This window comes from Oncorhynchus mykiss, chromosome 1 (assembly GCF_013265735.2).
Source record: "Oncorhynchus mykiss isolate Arlee chromosome 1, USDA_OmykA_1.1, whole genome shotgun sequence".
Taxonomy (NCBI): Eukaryota; Metazoa; Chordata; class Actinopteri; order Salmoniformes; family Salmonidae; genus Oncorhynchus; species Oncorhynchus mykiss.
The window spans coordinates 77,625,751-77,645,938 of NC_048565.1; the positions used below are offsets into that span (position 1 = coordinate 77,625,751).

General features: G+C 41.6%; 1 protein-coding gene across 1 annotated transcript; it reads left to right on the forward strand.

Moving 5' to 3' along the window:
* The first annotated feature begins 10,508 nt into the window (after window positions 1–10,508).
* Window positions 10,509–11,606, forward strand: LOC110522259 (D(1C) dopamine receptor-like). Its single transcript, XM_036976388.1, is given in 2 exon segments — window positions 10,509–11,465; window positions 11,467–11,606. Coding segments are annotated over 2 exon segments (972 nt in total). The 5' UTR covers window positions 10,509–10,547; the 3' UTR covers window positions 11,521–11,606.
* The last annotated feature ends 8,582 nt before the right edge of the window (window positions 11,607–20,188 follow it).

The window sequence follows — 20,188 nt, forward strand, 5'->3', positions numbered from 1 at the left end:
ACCTCCAATTTTAGTTCACCCTTCAAAGAGACTTTCCGCAATCCTCTATTTACTATCCTCAGTAATCGGTTGCCCTTTATTCATAACCTTACACATACAGTGCATTCAGAAAGTATTCAGACCCCTTGACTTCTTCCACATTTTCTTACGTTACAGCGTTATTTTACAATTGATTAAATTAAAAATGTTCCTAATCAATCTACACACAATACCGCAAAATGACAAAGTGAAAACAGGTTTAGACATTTTTGCAAATGTATAAAATATAAAAACAGAAATACCTTATTTACATAAGTATTCAGACCCTTTGCTATGAGACTTGAATTTGAGCTCAGGTGCATCCTGTTTCCACTGATCATCATTGAGAAGTTTCTACAACTTGATTGGAATCCACCTGTGGTAAATTCAATTGAATGGACATGATTTGGAAAGACACATCTGTCTATATAAAATGTCCCACAGTTTACAGTGCATGTCAGAGCAGAAACCAAGCCATGATGTCAAAGGAATTGTTCATAGAGCTCCGAGACAGGCTTGTGTTGAGGCACAGATCTACGGAAGGGTACCAAAAAATGTCTGCAGCATTGAAGGTCCCCAAGAACACAGTGGCCATCATTATTAAATAGAAGAAGTTTGGAACCACCAAGGCTCTTCCTAGAGCTGGCCGCTTGACCAAACTGAGCAATCAGGGGAGAAGGGCCTTGGTCAGGGAGTTGACCAAAAACCCGATGCCCACTCTGACAGAGCTCCAGAGTTCCTCTGTGGAGATGGGAGAACCTTACAGAAGGACAACCATCTCTGCAGCACAACACCAATCAGGCCTTTATGGTAGAGGGGCCCAGACAGAAGCCACTACTCAGTAAAAGACACATGACAGTGTGCTTGGAGTTTGCCAGAAGGCACCTAAAGACTCTTAAGACCATGAGAAACACGATTGTCTGGTCTGATGAAACCAAGATTCCTGGCTTAGGAAGGCCACCAAATATTCTGACATTTCCATCCCCAATTACAATTTTTTTTGACAAGATAGAACTGCCAAAGGGGGCGGAGTTGCAATCTACTGCAGAGATAGCCCGCAGAGTTCTGTCATACTATCCAGGTCTGTGCCCAAACAATTCGAGCTTTAAAAATACACCTTTCCAGAAATAAGTCTCTCACCGTTGCGGCTTGCTATAGACGCCCCTCAGCCCCTAGCTGTAATCTGGACACCATATGTGAATTGATTGCCCCCCATCTATCTTCAGAGTTCGTACTGTTAGGTGACCTAAACTGGGATATGCTTAACACCTGGCCATCCTACAATCTAAGCTAGGCCCTCAATCTCAAACAAATTATCAAGGAACCTACCAGGTACAACCCCAAATCCGTAACCATGGGCACCCTCATAGATATCATTCTGACCAACTTTCCCTCTAAATACACCTCTGCTGTCTTCAACCAGGATCTCAGCGATCACTGCCTCATTGCCTGCGTCCGTAATGGGTCTGCGGTCAAACGACCACCCCTCATCACTGTCAAATGCTCCATAAAACACTTCAACGAGCAGGCCTTTCTAATTGACCTGGCCCGGATATCTTGGAAGGATATTTACCTCATCCCGTCAGTAGAGGATGCCTGGTTGCTTTTAAAAAGTGTTTTCCTCACCATCTTATATAAGCATGCCCATTCAAAAAATGTAGAACTAAGAACAGATATAGCCCTTGCTTCACCCCAGACTTGACTGGCCTTGACCAGCACAAAAACATCCTGTGGCATACTGCATTAGCATCGAATAGCCACCCGCGATATGCAACTTTTCAGTGAAGTCAGGAACCAATATACACAGTCAGTTAGGGAAGCTAAGGCTAGCTTTTTCAAACAAAAATTTGCATAATGTAACACTAATTCCAAAAAGTTTGGGGACACTGTAAAGTCCATCGAGAATAAGAGCGCCTTCTCCCAGCTGCCCACTGCACTGAGGCTAGGAAACACTGTCATCACCGATAAATGTACGATAATCGAAAATCTCAATAAGCATTTTCCTAAGGCTGGCCATGCTTTCCACCTGGCTACCCATACCTCGGCCAACAGCTCTGCACCTGCCGCAGCAACTTGCCCACGCCCCCCCCCCCCCCTCCCGCGCTTCTCCTTCACCCAAATCCAGAAAGCTGATGTTCTGAAAGAGCTGCAAAATCTGGATCCCTACAAATCAGCTGGTCTAGACAATCTGGACTCTTTCTAAAATTATCTGCTGAAATTGTTGCAAACCCTATTACTAGCCTGTTCAACCTTTCTTTCGTATCGTCTGAGATCCCCAAAGATTGGAAAGCTGACGCGGTCATTCCCCTCTTCAAAGGGGGAGACACTCTAGAAAATGCCATAGACCTATATCGGCCCTGCCTTTCTAAGGTCTTCGAAAGCCAAGTTAACAAACAGATCACCGACCATTTCGAATCCCACAGTACCCTCTTCACTATGCAATCTGGTTTCCAAGCTGGTCATGGGTGCACCCCAGCCACGCTCAAAGTCCTAAACGATATCATAACTGCCATCGATAAAAGACAGAAATGTGCAGCCGTCTTCATCGACCTGGCCAAGGCTTTCGACTCTGTCAATCACCGCATTCTTATCGGCAGACTCAAAAGCCTTGGTTTCTCAAATGACTGGCTCGCCTGGTTCACCAACTACTTCTCAGATAGAGTTCAGTGTGTCAAATCGGAGGGCCTGTTCTTCGGACCACAGGGTTCAATTCTCAAGTCTTTTTCTCTGTATATATCAATGATGTCACTTTTGCTGCTGGTGATTCTCTGATCGAACTCTACGCAGACGACACCATTCTGTATACATCTGGCCCTTCTTTGGACACTGTGTTAACTAACCTCCAAACAAGCTTCAATGCCATACAACACTCCTTCCGTGGCCTCCAACCACTTTTAAATTCTAGTAAAACTAAATGCATGCTCTTCAACCGATTGCTGCCCGCACCTACCCGCTTGACCAGGATCACTACTCTGGACGTTTCTGACAGAATGTGGACAACTACAAATATCTAGGTTTCTGGTTAGACTGTAAACTCTCCTTCCAGACTCACATTAATTATCTCCAATCCAAAATTAAATCTAGAATCAGCTTCCTATTTCACAACAAAGACACCTTCACTTATGCTGCCAAACATACCCTTGTAAAACTGACTATCCTACCAACCCTTGACTTCGGCGATGTCATTTACAAAATAGCCTCCAACGCTCTACTCAGCAAATTGGATGTAGTCTATCACAGTGCCATCCGTTTTGTCACCAAAGCCCAATATACTACCCACCACTGCGACCTGTATGTTCCCATTGGCTGGCCCTCGCACATATTCGTCGCCAAACCCACTGGCTCCAGATCATCTATAAATCTTTGCTAGGTAAAGCCCCACCTTATCTCAACTCACTGGTCACCATAGAAGCACCCACCAGTAGCACGTGCTCCAGCAGGTATATTTCACTGGTCATTCCCAAAGCCAACACCTACTCTGGCCGCCTTTCCTTCCAGTTCTCTGCTGCCAATGACTGGAACGAATTGCAATAATCACTGAAGATGGAGACTCATATCTCCCACTCTAACTTTAAGCATCAGCTGTCAGAGCAGCTTACCGATCACTGTACCTGTACACAGCCCATCTGTAAATAGCACACCAAACTACCTCATCCCCATATCTTATTTTTTTTTTTGTTGCTATTGTCATGACGTTTTTAGTAGGTTGACCCGCCCTTGTTTTGTGCTGGATTGTCTTTATGTTACGTGTGTGCGTTTTAGGTAGAGGTGGATTTATTTTCTTAACTTGGCACCCTGTGTTTTTTGGGTTGTCACGTTGTTGTCCGCGCCCTGTATTATTGGGCTTATCATTTTGTGTGCCGAAGTAAAGAGCACTTTTGCACAGTGGAACTCTCTGCGTCTGATTCCTTCACCCACCTAGTCCCGCGTGACAACTATGGCCTATTTATTGCCTTACCTCCCTAATCTTACTACATTTTCACACACTGTAAATAGATTTTCCACTGTGTTATTGACTGTACGTTTGTTTATCCCATGTGTAACTCTGTGTTATTGTTTTTGTCGAACTTCTTTGCTTTATCTTTTCCAGATCGCAGTTATAAATGAGAACTTGTTCTCAACTGGCCTACCTGGTTAAATAATATATATATATATTTTAAAGATTGTACTCTTTGGCCTGAATGCCAAGCGTCACGTCTGGAGGAAACCAGGCACCATCCCTACGGTGAAGCATGGTGGTGGCAGTATCATGCTGATGAGATGTTTTTCAGCACCAGGGACCGGTAGAGTAGTCAGGATCGAAGTTAAGATGAAGGTACAGAGAGCAAGGTATAGAGAGGTCTTTGATGAAAACCTACTTCAGAGAGCTCAGGACCTCAGACTGGGGTGAAGGTTCATCTTCCAACAGGACAACAACTCTAAGTACACAGCCAAGACAATGCAGGAGTGGCTTCGGGATAAGTCTCTGAATGTCCTTGAGTGGCCCAGCCAGAGCCCAGACTTGAACGCAATCGAACATCTCTGCAGAGACCTTTTTTTTGCCTTGTCATTATGGGGTATTGTGTGTGGATTGATGGGTGGGGGGGGGGGTAATCAATTTAAGAATAAGGTTGTAGCATAACAAAAATGTGCAAAAAGTCAACAGGACAGAATACTTTCAAAATGTACTGTAGGTTATGCTTATTCATATACATTCTATATATAGGACAAACAAAATTTCACAGGCAGTAGTGGTGACTAGGCACATTTTTAAACAAGGGGCCATTTTAACATCTCCAAATAGAAACAAGCTGTGATGAAACTCATTGTCCATTTAGGTTCTCTACCGGCTTGAAAATGTTTTGCCAAATATCTCACCATTCACACGTTATACTGTCCAAGGCATTAATGTCCAATAATTTAAGCTAGTATAATGTTAATCACTAGGCCTAAAGTACCAGTCAAAAGTTGACACACCTGGTCATTCAATAGTTTCTTTATTTTTACTATTTTCTACATTGTAGAATAATAGTGAAGACATCAAAACTATGAAGTACGTCACGGTCTTCCTCCTCTTCATCTGCAGAGGAGAGGCGAGAAGGATCAGAGGACCAAAACGCAGCGTGGTATGTGTCCATAGTGAATTTTAATAAAGAAAACACTGAACACTGCAACACTATACAAAAACAATAAACCAATGACGACCGTGAAGCTACAAATGAGACCTGTGCTGACACAAGCCACTAACATAGAAAATCACCCACAAACAAACAGTGCAACCCAGGCTACCTAAGTATGATTCTCAATCAGAGACAACTAATGACACCTGCCTCTGATTGAGAACCATACTAGGCCGAAACATAGAAATCCCTAAATCATAGAAAATCAAACATAGACTGCCCACCCAACTCACGCCCTGACCATACTAAATAAATACAAAACAAAGGAAATAAAGGTCAGAACGTGACAAAGTAACACATATGGAATCATAACCAAAAAAAAAAAGCGTTAAACAAATGAAAATATATTTTATATTCTTCAAAGTAGCCACCCTTTGCCTTGATGACAGCTTTGCACAATCTTTGCATTCTCTCAACCAGCTTCACCTGGAATGTGGAGCGATGGGTATCGATGCTTCGAGGGTGACTGTTGATGTGTGCAGAGGGTCCCTGGTTCGAGCCTGGCGAGGGGACGGACTAAAGGTATACTGTTACACTTTGGTGCAATTCTTCACAAGTTTGTGGTATGTTTTCACAGCTCTTAGTACAAAATTCAAAACAGATCATCAAAACTCTAAGAACATTTTCAATTGCTTAAGTGCAACACACAAAATCACAGTCATTTCACCAAACTGAATCTGTGTTTCATCTAGAAATCCACGTTTCACATTGCAATACATGTTCATATGAATTAATTGCCTTTCACAATGCAATGCTCTCTTTTACTTTTGATATGATTCTCTTCTCATTTGTTAAAATACATTTTACTATTACTTAATTTGACTGCTCTTAATTGATAAACCTATAGATTTTAAACTGGTTTGTCTACTACAGAGTTTGAAAAAACACCAGTCTTAACATCTGGGAAGAGGCAACTTCGGGAGTTCCTCTTTCCAGAGTCTATGTTCTTTTGCCCATCTTAATCTTTTATTTTTATTGGCCAGTCTGCGATATGGCTTTTTCTTTGCAACTCTGCCTAGAAGGTCAGCATCCCGGAGTCACCTCTTCACTGTTGACGTTGAGACTGGTGTTTTGCGGCTACTATTAAATGAAGCTGCCAGTTGAGGACTTGTGAGGCGTCTGTTTCTCAAACTAGATACTCTAATGTACTTGTCCTCTTGCTCAGTTGTGCACCGGGGCCTTCCACTCCTCTTTCTATTCTGGTTAGAGCCAGTTTGCGCTGTTCTGTGAAGGGAGTAGTACACAGCGTTGTACGAGATCTTCAGTTTCTTGGCAATTTCTCGCATGGAATAGCCTTCCTTTCTCAGAACAAGAATAGACTGATAAGTTTCAGAAGGTTCTTTGTTTCTGCCCATTTTTATCCTATAATCGAACCCACAAATGCTGATGCTCCAGATACTCAACTAGTCTAAAGAAGGCCAGTTTTATTGCTTCTTTAATCAGAAAAACAGTTTTCAGCTGTGCTAACATAACTGCAAAAGGGTTTTCTTATGATCAATTAGCCTTTTAAAATGATACACTTAGATTAGCTAACACAACGTGCCATTGGAACACAGGAGTGATGGTTGCTGATAATGGGCCTCTGTACACTTGTGTAGATATTCCATTAAAAAATCAGCCGTTTCCAGCTACAATAGTCATTTACAAAATTAACAATGTCTACACTGTATTTCTGATCAATTTGATGTTATTTTAAATGGACAAAAATATGTGGTTCTCTTTTCAAAAACGAGGACATTTCTAAGTGACCCCAAACTTTTGAATGGTAATGTACATGTGGGTCAGAGTAAAAGTGACTAGGCAATCAGGATATATAATAAACAGAGTAGCAGCAGCGTATGTGAAAGTGTGTCTGTGTGAGTGTTGCGTCAATATGCATGTGTGTATGTGTGTGTTAGCGTATGTGGTTTGTGTGTGTGTACGTTGGAGTGTTAGTGTAGTATGTGTGAGTGTGTGGGTAGAGTCTAGTGCGTGTGCATAGAGCCAGTGCAAGGGAGTCAATACAAAACAATTAAAGATAAATAAATAATAAAGGGGTCAATGTAAATAGTCTGAGTAGACATTTGATTAGCTGTTCAGCAGTCTATGTCTTGGCAGTAGAAGCTATTCAGGTGCCTTTTGGTCCCAGACTTGGCGCTCCGGTACCGTTTGCCATGCCGTAGCAGAAATAACAGTTTATGACTTGTGTGGCTGGAGACTTTGACCATTTTTAGGGCCTTCCTCTGACACGGCCTGGTATAGAGGTCCTGGATGGCAGGGAGTTCGGCCCCAGTGGTGTACTGGCCCGTACACACTACCCTCTGTAGCGGCTTGCGGTCGGATGCTGAGCAGTTGCCAAGTGGTGAAGCCAGTACACCACTGGGGCCGAACTCCCTGCCATCCAGGACCTCTATACCAGGCCGTGTCAGAGGAAGGCCCTAAAAATTGTCAGTCATGAGTCCAGTCAAGATGCTCTCAACTCAGCTGTATATTTTTTTCTTCACAACTGTTGTTTTTTTTGGATCATAGTAGTTCCTTAGTGATATGGACACCGAGGAACTTGAAGCTCTCGACCCGCTCCACTACAGCCCTGTCGATGTGAATGGCGGCATGTTTAATATGGTCTCAATCAAATGCTCCATAACCTATAGCATGCCTGGGCAATTCCAGTCCTGACTACAATAATCACCTTATCATGATCTTCAGTTTAGAATGCAATTTGATTAAATTAGCTGTGTTTGCTAGGGATGGAGAAAAAGTGTGAAACCAATCAGGCCCTCGAGGACTGGAGTTGTCCACCCCTGGCCTATAGGCTATGAAGTGCATGCTCAGAGAAGCACCGTTATATCTCTAAGATAGCTGCTCATGTGCTGAAAGTAGGCAAATATGAGTAAGAATAATTAATTTCAAACATCTTCATTTTAATTTGACTTTACTAACCACAAGAGGGCTTTGTGTTGGAGACTATTTATTCCTATTTAAGTGGGCTAAGTCAGGTTGAAACTGTGTTTCTTGGTAGTCTTAAACAAATCTACTTTGAAACAAAAGTATACACCTCACACACATGGTTATAGAGTTCTGATTATATAAAGTGATCTTTAACAGCACCTTTGCCCGCGATGCTTTATGCTAGAAACAAGCTGTAAATTACCCAGGAAAGATGTGACTCAGATGCATGGGGATATAATTAGTTTGTTTCTTTGAAATTCAGAGGCTGAGTTACAACCTTCTATATCCAAGGAGACAAATACATTGACTTTGCTTGGAAAGTAATCTAATTCTGTCAAATCAAATCAAATCAAATCAAATGTATTTATATAGCCCTTCGTACATCAGCTGATATCTCAAAGTGCTGTACAGAAACCCAGCCTAAAACCCCAAACAGCAAGCAATGCAGGTGTAGAAGCACGGTGGCTAGGAAAAACTCCCTAGAAAGGCCAAAACCTAGGAAGAAGCCTAGAGAGGAACCAGGCTATGTGGGGTGGCCAGTCCTCTTCTGGCTGTGCCGGGTGGAGATTATAACAGAACATGGCCAAGATGTTCAAATGTTCATAAATGACCAGCATGGTCGAATAATAATAAGGCAGAACAGTTGAAACTGGAGCAGCAGCACGGTCAGATGGACTGGGGACAGCTAGGAGTCATCATGTCAGGTATTCCTGGGGCATGGTCCTAGGGCTCAGGTCCTCCGAGAGAGAGAAAGAAAGAGAGAATTAGAGAGAGCATATGTGGGGTGGCCAGTCCTCTTCTGGCTGTGCCGGGTGGAGATTATAACAGAACATGGCCAAGATGTTCAAATGTTCATAAATGACCAGCCTACATGAAACACAGCCCTTATGAGTGTTTCTAAAAATCCCATATGGGAAAAATGTATGGTGAAAAAACGATTGGAACCATTTCCTTGTTTGACTGCTAGGTTTTATGGGAATTATGATTCATACTGTGGTACTCTATTTCTCACATGCAGCCTTATCCAATCAGACTGAAATGATTACTAAGGCAGAACAGTTGAAACTGGAGCAGCAGCATGGCCAGGTGGACTGGGGACAGCAGTCAGGTAGTCCTGGGGCATGGTCCTAGGGCTCAGGTCCTCCGAGAGAGAGAAAGAAAGAGAGAAGGAGAGAATTAGAGAACGCACACTTAGATTCACACAGGACACCGAATAGGACAGGAGAAGTACTCCAGATATAACAAACTGACCGTAGCCCCCCGAAACATAAACTACTGCAGCATAAATACTGGAGGCTGAGACAGGAGGGGTCAGGACACACTGTGGCCCCATCCGAGGACACCCCCGGACAGGGCCAAACAGGAAGGATATAACCCCACCCACTTTGCCAAAGCACAGCCCCCACACCACTAGAGGGATATCTTCAACCACCAACTTACCATCCTGAGACAAGGCTGAGTATAGCCCACAAAGACCTCCGCCACTATCAGTTGATTAAGATATTCCCTTTTTGTACAATAGAAGATGCTAAAACCCAGACAGCTTTTAGGGAAACACGTGTGACCTTCTCTCGTTGGGTTAAGCCACAGAAGAAGATTAGCTAGCAGTTAAAGCTTACATTTTTTTTCATTGGTAGGCCCACTCTGTCTGGGGTGAAAGGTTAGGCCTACCTTTTTAAATGTACCATGCTCAGATTCCTAATGACTTCTCAAATGTAATTATTTGCAAACAGGGACAGTTTTGTTGCAAACATGACACACTGATTTGGAATTGGAGAAATATGATAAGATGAACGCATTGTCCTATCTCTCTGTCCATTCTTAGCCTGTAATTTTGATAATTTGTGTAGTATTAAAAGAGATTCTGCTAATATGTAAAATGATGTAGAATTGCATGAAATGTTTGGGAAACCTGTTGTAAGCTACAGATATGTCTGCCAATTTACTGGATGAGCTGACCACTGGTGCTAATTTTGTCTCACGGTTAGTGTCATCCTTGAGATGTCCATACCCCTTACCCATACCCAACCCCCTTTACATTGCAACTTCAATGGGGTGACGTTAGAGTTGTGACGTTCCAAGGATACCGTTTAGACTTTTCAATTGTCTCACCTGCTATGAGTCATAGCCTATCACGAGAGAGGGAAGCAACCGATAGTTTTGGACGTTTTCTGTAGCCTCCTTTAGTCCATTTGAATTGATCAGGTTTTGGAAGCTGTCCGCTATATGAAAATAAAGACAGTGAACAAATACGTGGTTCAATGTGAAATCGAAGCGTTTCTACCCAAAGACAGAAAAGTGCAAATGGAAAACTATACTGGAAATGAAACTCAAGTTCGTTCGGAATCGGACAGCACAGACGAGGAGACTGGCGGGAATGGCGTGCGCGCGCTAATTGGATGCATTTTGTTTCTCCTCATTGTGTCGACACTGCTGGGGAACATGCTCGTGTGCGCTGCGGTAGTTAAATTCAGGCACCTCCGGTCCAAGGTAACCAACTTTTTCGTGATTTCTCTGGCGGTGTCTGACCTCTTCGTTGCCGTCCTCGTGATGCCATGGGAGGCAATATCTGAGGTGACTGGCACCTGGCTGTTTGGTAGATTTTGTGGCATCTGGATAGCTTTTGACATAATGTGCTCGACGGCATCTATTCTTAATCTGTGTATCATAAGCGTGGACAGATACTGGGCTATAGCTAGTCCTTTTAGATATGAACGGAAAATGACCCACAGAGTTGCATTTATCATGATTGGAGTGGCGTGGACGCTGTCAATTCTCATCTCCTTCATACCTGTCCAACTGAACTGGCACATGGCCGACGAGGAGACGTCAGCGGGATACTTTAGCAACCACTCTGAGAATTGCATAGCAAACTTGAACAAGACCTATGCTATTTCCTCATCACTGATCAGTTTCTATATCCCAGTGGTCATCATGGTTGCCACTTACACGAGGATTTACCGTATTGCGCAAACGCAGATACGGAGGATATCCTCCTTGGAGAGAGCCGCGGAGCAAGCGCAAAATAACCAACACCCAAACGTTTGCGCGCACGAAAACGCATTAAAAACCGCTTTTAAAAAGGAAACAAAAGTGCTAAAGACCCTCTCCATTATCATGGGAGTTTTTGTGTTTTGCTGGCTGCCTTTTTTTGTCCTAAACTGCATGGTACCTTTCTGTGACCCTCCGTGTGTAAGCGACACCACGTTTACAATTTTCGTTTGGTTTGGTTGGGCCAACTCTTCGTTAAACCCTGTCATTTACGCATTTAACGCGGATTTCAGAAAAGCCTTTACAACTATTCTGGGCTGCAATAAAATTTGCTCAAGCAATACAGTGGAGGCTGTTAATTTCAGCAATGAATTGGTATCCTATCACCACGACACAACGCTCCAAAAAGACGCACAAGTCTTGATGGCCACACAGCATCCTCACGCAATCGCGAACGTGGGAGAGGACACAACCCCACTGTCCGACAAAGTTTCTCTTATCTCAAACGCATCTCGCAATCACAAGAACACGTTGCTGCCAGCCATCGTCCAATTCCAGTGTGACGGGGAAATTTCACTGGATACCATAACGCCATTTACTTCAGCCGGAGCCATGGAATGCGACTCAATCCCTGGTCAAATCCACGATTAGAATATTGCCCAATTAATTGTAGGTTATGATTAATTGAAGTATTGCATTCTTGATTTGTTTATTTAAAATTATATTTTATTGTAAGATCATTAACTTATTTTATGCCGTGCGTAAGTCCGTGCGTAATGTTTTAATAGCTTTATTATCTCACTGATCGGCATCGACACATTTATGCTGTGATTCTTTTAAATAGGCATGTCTTGATAAATGAAGGAATTCACAAAGAAATGTTAGCCTAGTTTTAGTCTTGCCACTACACACATTTCTAATTTATGGGACACAATTGAATGAATAAGCGATGTTGTGTATTGTACGAGAGGATATTCATGACATTTAGTTTGTGAATGCTTTTTATATTCATGACAAAATACTTGCTTTAATTCATGAGAATGGTGGTGGCATTTCTGTAGTCAAGTAGCTCTCAGACTTAGGAGTAATCTATTTATCAGCAATATTGGTAAAATAATTATTCATAAAAAGGCAATGATTTTGGTTTTAAGTTGAAATGTTTAAGCAGATATATAATAATAGAAACATAACTTGACATTATTATGTTGTGAAAATAGCTGTAAAAATGTCTTGCAATCTCTTTGCCACCTTTTACTAAAGTTAAGTCAAGTCATATTTTCTTTAAAATGCATTTCACAATGTCTCAAAACATTCTAGAGAAAATGAATGACAAAATATAAAATACAACATTTGTAAATGTAATATAAGTTGAAAAAATATGTAGAACAGATTATGTTCTCGCCATGTCACTTCACTATAATTGTATGATGCATCTGTCTTCTGTATAGTTCCTGACAACACCATGTAACCCATGGTAACTGAACCACATCTTCCCCTCTGATAATTGCATCTATTTTTATTTTATGATTCTTTTAGTGTCTTAAGCTGCTCTGCAGTATTGGGAGATAGAAAATAGTATAGTGAGCCCTAATCCAAACTCCAATGTCCCCAAATGTTATCAAAATACAATTTGGAATATGATCTAAATTATCTCCCCTCAAAGCCATTGCTTCCTATGAATCTAATATGAACACATAGGCCTATGTAGCCTACTGTTCCAAAAATGAACACATTTCACTTCACATCTGTTTTTAAAAAAAATACTTCAGATTCCTGAGAGCATCAAATTACACCAGCGCCCCTTTCATCTTCACAGGACAAAGGGTTGAAAAACAAAAGCAGTATCCAGGACACTGACCTGGTGAACCGCATGGCAGGTGTGTGGAGTGGAGTCGACTGGACACACACACACACACACACACACACACACGAGTGTGTTTCATAGATACACAAGCCGGCCAGGATAGTGGTGGTGGTGGAGTAGCCTCAGCTACTGTAATGTCATACTACCATCTCATGTTATTAGTGGTGGTATTTCAGCATATTAATATGACATTATCCTCCTCTCACCTCCCCTTCATTTAGCTTTCCAAATGGCTGCAGACATTTAATGAGACATTTCAGAGACCGTAATTAGTTTTACCATTTTGCAGTTTGACATTTTAGCATGGACTCATGCAGTGACTTGATCAAAATATAGAATTTTAAAATCTTATTTTTGGGGGGTTTGCATTACCATTGATATTATATCTTTAGGAAGAGCACGTGGAAAACGAACTTAGGCAAAGAGAAATAGATCAAACATGCATACCTGAGCATATATAGCCACACATACAATGGTACACACAAACTACTTTAATAATTTTTCCATTGCAAGATGAGCAAATTTAGGCATGACATGCCAGCAACAAACGCTGACACTACACATCCAAGTATATCTGACTAAATTATGAAGGACAAGCATTGTAATTTGAATTCCAAAAAGTAAGTGTGGAAGAGGTAAAAATAAATATTGTTATCTATCAACAATGACAAGCCACTGGGGACTTACAACTTGAATGGAAGATTACTGAGGATAATAGCGGACGATATTGCCACTCCTATTTGCCTTATTTTCAATTTAAGCCTACTAGAAAGTGTGTACCCCCAGGCCAGGAGGGAAGCAAAAGTAATTCCGCTACCTAAGAATAGTAAAGCCCCCTTTACTGGCTCAAATAGCCGACCAATCAGCCAAAATTGTGTTTGACCAGATACAATGCTATTTTACAGTAAACTAATTGAAAAACTTTTAGCACGCTTATAGGGAAGGACATTCAACAAGCACAGCACTTAGACAAATGACTGATGATTGGCTGAGAGAAATTGATAATAAAAAGATTGTGGGGGCTGTTTTGTTAGACTTCAGTGTGGCTTTTGACATTATCGATCATAGTCTGCTGCTGGAAAAACTTGTGTTATGGCTTTACACCCCCTGCTATATTGTGGATAAAGAGTGACCTGTCTAACAGAACACAGAGGGTGTTCTTTAATGGAAGTCTCTACAACATAATCCAGGTAAAATCGAGAATTCCCTAGGGCAGCTGTCTAGGCGCCTTACTTTTTTCAATCTTTACTAACGACATGCGTGAGTAAAGCCAGCGTGTCTATGAATGCGGATGCCTCAACACTATACATGTCAGCTACTACAGCGACTGAAATAACTGCAACACTTTACAAAGAACTGCAGTTAGTTTCAGAGTGGGTGGCAAGGAATAAGATAGTCCTAAATATTTGTAAAAGTAAAATAATTGTATTTGGGACAAATCATTCACTAAACCCTGAACTTCAACTAAATATTGTAATAAATAATGTGGAAATTGAGCAAGTGGAGGTGAGTAAACTGCTTGGAGTAATCCTGGATTGTTAACTGTCATGGTCAAAACATATTTATACAACAGTAGGTAGATGGGGAGAAGTCTGTCCATAATAGCGCTGCTCTACCTTCTTAACAGCACTATCAACAAGGCAGGAGGAGAGATTGACTTCATCACTGCTTGTATTTATGAGAGGTATTGACATGTTGAATGCACCAAGCTATCTGTTTGAACTACTGGCGCACATCTCGGACACCCATGCATACCCCATAAGAGGTCTCTTCACAGTCCTGAAGTCCAAAACAGACTATGGGAGGTGCACAGTACTACATGTAGTCATGGCTCTATGGAAATCTATTCCACAACTGATGCAAGCAGTAAAATTAGATTAAGGAACAGCTAAAAATAAACCTTATGGAACAGCGGGACTGTGAAGCAACACAAACGTAGGCACAAACACATGCACACACACACACACATCCACACACACACGATAACATACGCACTATACACACACGTACACATGGATTTTGTATTGTAGATATGTGGTAGTGGTGGGGTAGGGGCTGGAGGGCACACAGTGTGTTGTGAAATCTGTGAATGTATTGTAATGTTTGTAAAATTGTATAACTGCCTTCATTTTGCTGGACCCCAGGAAGAGTAGTGGCTGCCCTAGGCAGCAGCTAATGGGGATTCATAATAAATACACAACTGAAAGGTTGCTAGTTCAAATCCCAGAGCCGACAAGTTGAAAAATCTATCGACGTGCCCTTGAGCAAGACACTTAACCCAAATTGCTCCAGGGTTGCTGTTCATAATAGCTGACCCTGACTGTGATCCCACTCAGAGTGTGTCTCAAGAGAGAGTTGGGATATGCAGAAAACACAGGACAAATATAAGCACCCACCAAATTATTATTATTATTATACACACACTTCTCTCTGTGCCCCTTTGTGTCTAATGAATCCCTACACACATCATTTCTAAAAACATCTGCAAAATAATCAGATCCAATTTATGATTGTTATAATAAACCTGAGTATTTCACAAATCTAAAATTAACCAGTCCTTTGTATGATTTTATCAGTTACCACCAAACTTTCTCTCTCTCTTGCTCTCTCTCACTCCATTTTCTTCATAGACTGTAAATATGTGATATTTCTATCTTTTCACAAGAACACTGACCTTTAAGACACAGCTCACATGGTACCTGTCTGAGGTTTACTATACTAAAGCACAGGATGTCTGCCTGCATCAGAAAAGGTGACCCCCCCACCATCCCACCCCGAAATGACATACAGATGAATGAGCTGAAATTCTGGCCGAGGATAGAAACTAAAGTGCTATGTGCTGCAAAGGTTCATCAGCTGTAGAGTTACATTCTGAAAGTGTCTGTGCATTTGAACAATGTTACATTTATTTGGTGAAACATCTCAGGCCAGTCATGAATGCAAAGAATTGATCATGTCTCGGAATGAGGTTGTATCAATTTAGATAGTCCATCACAATGGTGCACAGCCACAATGTTATTTTCAGTCTGTTTGGCTCTATGGGAGATAACTAAAATACAATTAAGAAGACTATTGTCCAGAAATATTCTTTCATCTTGTAATCAACTAGACCATTCACTGTCAGTATGAAATCATTATTTAATTTCTGTTTTCAAGGTAGAAATGTTTTAAACACACATGCACACACGCATGCAGGCAATCATCCACATACATTTTACCCATACCTGAGGGAGAGTAAGGATTACACATTATTATTGTTTTGTTGACTGAATTCCATCAGTCCAGAAATTGCCATGTGTGAGAGGGTCCCTGTTGTGACCAAACACAGCTAATACTGGGTGACATGATTTCAGCCCGAGGAGAGACTTGCACACGTTGCCTCATCAGAAAATTTTGTTCTATAAAATACCATAGATACTATACTTTAGATGTGCAAACTTATAAAATTACGTTATTGTTGTAACCCGTTGTTGGTGCATTATTTTCCCGTGTCAGAATGGGAAGGGGCATTAACCCCTTTCCTAGCTTAAAGACCCCGACTAGACAATCATTACTTCTCTCTGTAGTTGGAACGGTGCTATGCCAGAATGTGGACACCGCAGAGCCGGTGCGAGATATGGCTCAGAAAATGTACCTCAGTCCAGGGATGGGAGATGGAGCTGTACTCCTAATTATCCCAAAATTATGAATGATGAATTGAGAAGATTAAAATACTGCTAGTTTTTTTATTAACCTGACTTTTTCGTCCGCATGCTAGGCTAACTAATGCTAAAGCGACCCGTTGGATTCGACAACACTTCCGGTAGCTAGGCTCTACTTTCCTCAACGCTAGGTGTCGTATTTTTATGGAATCCAATGGGAATTAGCTATTGCATTGGTGCCTATGGTAGAGCCACCCATTATGTAGACTGGAATTGTCACCGTTGTTTTCAATGGTAAAAGGCCATTCAAAGAAATCTTCATAATCCACAATCTTTGACTTCAGTCATGTTTATTTTACATTTACATCGTGTGACCTCCTGCAGAGGCTGTTAATCAGAGGCTTGTTAGCCACTAATTATGGCCAGCCTCATTCTGTTTCCATAATGATGACAAATGGTTTCTCAGGTGGTCTGCTGGGACAAGAGATAGTGGGTGTGGTTGATTATATCTGTAAAGCCAACCTGATCTCAGGACAATTCGAATGATTTGGGACGTTATTTCTGCCCCTCCATTTAGTATGATGTTATGTGACGTTATATTACGTTGTGTTGCATTACGAATGGAATAGCGGTCATATAGATTGAAGGATGTATAGTATCATCCGTTATACCCGGTCGTACAATACCATACAATATGGAGGACGTCTTGCTCTGAGGCCAGGCTGCTTGTTGTGTTAGCATTTGTGGATAATGTTAGTGGCTAGCAGGTTAGGTGAAACTAACATATCAGATTAGGCTACTATGGTTAAGGTTAAGTCAAGGATTAGCTAACATCTCCTAAATAGTAGCAAACCGCTTGTGGTTAGCTAAAGTTGCTAATCAGCTAAAGTTGTCCCCGATGTGATTCAAACAGGTGACCTTTGGCTTGCTATACAGCCTTAATCGACATCATCATTGCCCAGGAATATGTTGTTGAGGTTTAACTGCCTTGCTCAAGAACAGAACAGCAGTTTTAACCACCTTGCCAGCTCTGGGATTTGAACCAACATGCTGACTTTCATTTCTGTCTTATGTAATCAGGGCCCAGTTTCCTGATAATGATTCAATTTAGGCTTACAAGTGAAACATGCAGAGAGAACATTCTTTAAGTGTATCATTTTTTAAATGTTTTATTTACCCCCCTTTTCATGGTATGCAATTGTTAGTAGTTACTGTCTTGTCTCATCGCTGCAACTCCCATACGGACTCAGGAGAGGCGAAGGTTGAGAGCCATGCGTCCTCCAAAACACAACCCAATTGAGATTTTCACTGGACAGATACTTTAAAACTGCAACATTTTCTCTCCGCCTAGTGGCAAAATGTATTTAGTAGCACAAAATTATACATAATAATTATATATATATATATATATATATATATATATATATATATATATATATATATATATATATATATATATATATATATATATATGCGCAACATACAACAATTTCAAAGATTTTGCTGAGTTACAGTTCATATAAAAATTCCCCCCCAAAATATAGATTTATTTTTGGGGGGGTTGGGGGGTGGGGGGGGAATCTACCACTTATCCTTCCACTTACACAGTTTCTTTCAAATACCCCCCCATATACCCCTTAAGAGAGGCATAATAAGTGATGTCAAACTGTGTAGAACTGCAGGAAGTGCGTTTCTTTTTTTATTCGCCCTTGACACACACACACACACACACACACCTCAAAAAGAACCAAGTGAAGTGTCTCATGTTATGACTTTAGAATGGATTGACAGTGCCACCATACCAGTGCACTTTTGTCTAGACGCGTGACAGGATAGCAAAGCCAGGCCATCAGTCAGTATGTCTGTGTTCTTCTTTATGCAATTCAATGAAGCAGTGATTACTAGGTGTCGCAATGGAAATTTGTGCTGAGGGCAATCTTCATTGTATTTACATACACTATGGTAACTTTGCTGCAGAGCACGGTGCTTCTCCCCTGCTTCACAATTAGATTCCCTCTGTCATTAGGGTCCGAGGGGTGATGACAGAGGCACCGCTCGGAGCCTCAATCAGTGTCTAATCACAGTCAATGGTTTCTTAAAGGCAGTCAGCTAGCAGCACATTGATTGCGAACATCTCTCGACAACAATTTAATGGAGATTGGTCTTCTCAAACCTCCCGCCTCGTCAAGGACTCTCTCAGTGTCATCAGCAGAGTGAAGGGAAAGATTAAGCTTGAAGGAAGGACAGAAACAAGCTAATATAATCAAATTTCTAGAGAAACGTAACTTGCAGGCCAACTTAACACCCTTTTCACACATTTTGTTTTTGCAGAATTCTGCCGACGTGTGAACGTGTGAATGCAGCAATGGCGTCTGCAATTTCTCTCCTCAAACCCACATGTGTAGGCCTAGCTATGTTGCTGTGTGTCAACGAGCGGTGGCTGTTTTCCCCAATTCAATATGGTGTCTTGCTTGGGAATATTGAGACACTGAATCCCATTCACCTTTCAAGAATAAACACACCACTAGAGGGGGTGAGTGTTGCTCTGTCTTCAGCTGCCTTATACTGCTATTCCCTATCCCCCACTATCTCTCGATAAAAGACTGACTATTGGTTGTTGACAAATACAGGAACATTTTGGGGAAAGTCAATAGCCTATGTTATATACTGAATGAACTGGATAGACGTCTTTGTTAGCAATTAAATAAAAATGGTCAATTAGAATGTGTCAAATGATTTATGAGAAGACTGAGGGGAAGAAAGGGCTCACGGATGTACAAACAAGTTCTTGTTGTGTACATTTGACCACCTGGAAAAACGATTGGACTTGGATACTGTATTGGGCACACAAACATTATCATGTATCATACATGCTAGTGTCAACGCATGCATGGACACAGGAGATATACACACAATAACCACATAGCTGTTCTCTCTGCGCCAACGTAACTGACACCTCTCATTCTGTGCCAGCAAAGAGGGGAGCACAAGGTATACAGAGAGTACCACCGAGGGTCTAGGTTGGCATGGACTCAGCCTCTGGCAGTGGAGTGGAACACATTATCACTTAGTGTGAGCTTTTAAGCCTTTGGCCATTCATTTGCCAAGTCCCCACAAGTGACTTTTTCTCACCAGGTTAATCTGGATGCATACTGATAAACTGAGAATATCCTCTTGTCAAAAGACCTGGAATAAAGACCTGGATTGAAATCATATATACAGTATGCTGGCAGAGTGGGCTCTGCCAACATACTGTATATATACAAGTATATTGAATGATTGTACAAAATAAATTGCCATTATCACAGTACAGTCACCATGGTCTTCAATGCTCTTGAAAATACATTATGTTGAACATAATCAAACAAATGCATTCTCCACATTCTCTCTACATTGTTCACTGTACTGTCACTCAATGTGAGAGCTGCTTAAGAAGTCCGTGTGTTGCCCGGAAACGTTGGCAAGTGTGTACATTGTCTTCTTAGCCGTGAAGAGGGGGTGTGTTGGGTATGGGTGTGTGTGAGGCAACACGCCATGACCCAAACTCCACCTCCCACCCCAGCCCCACACACAGATAATACAGTCTT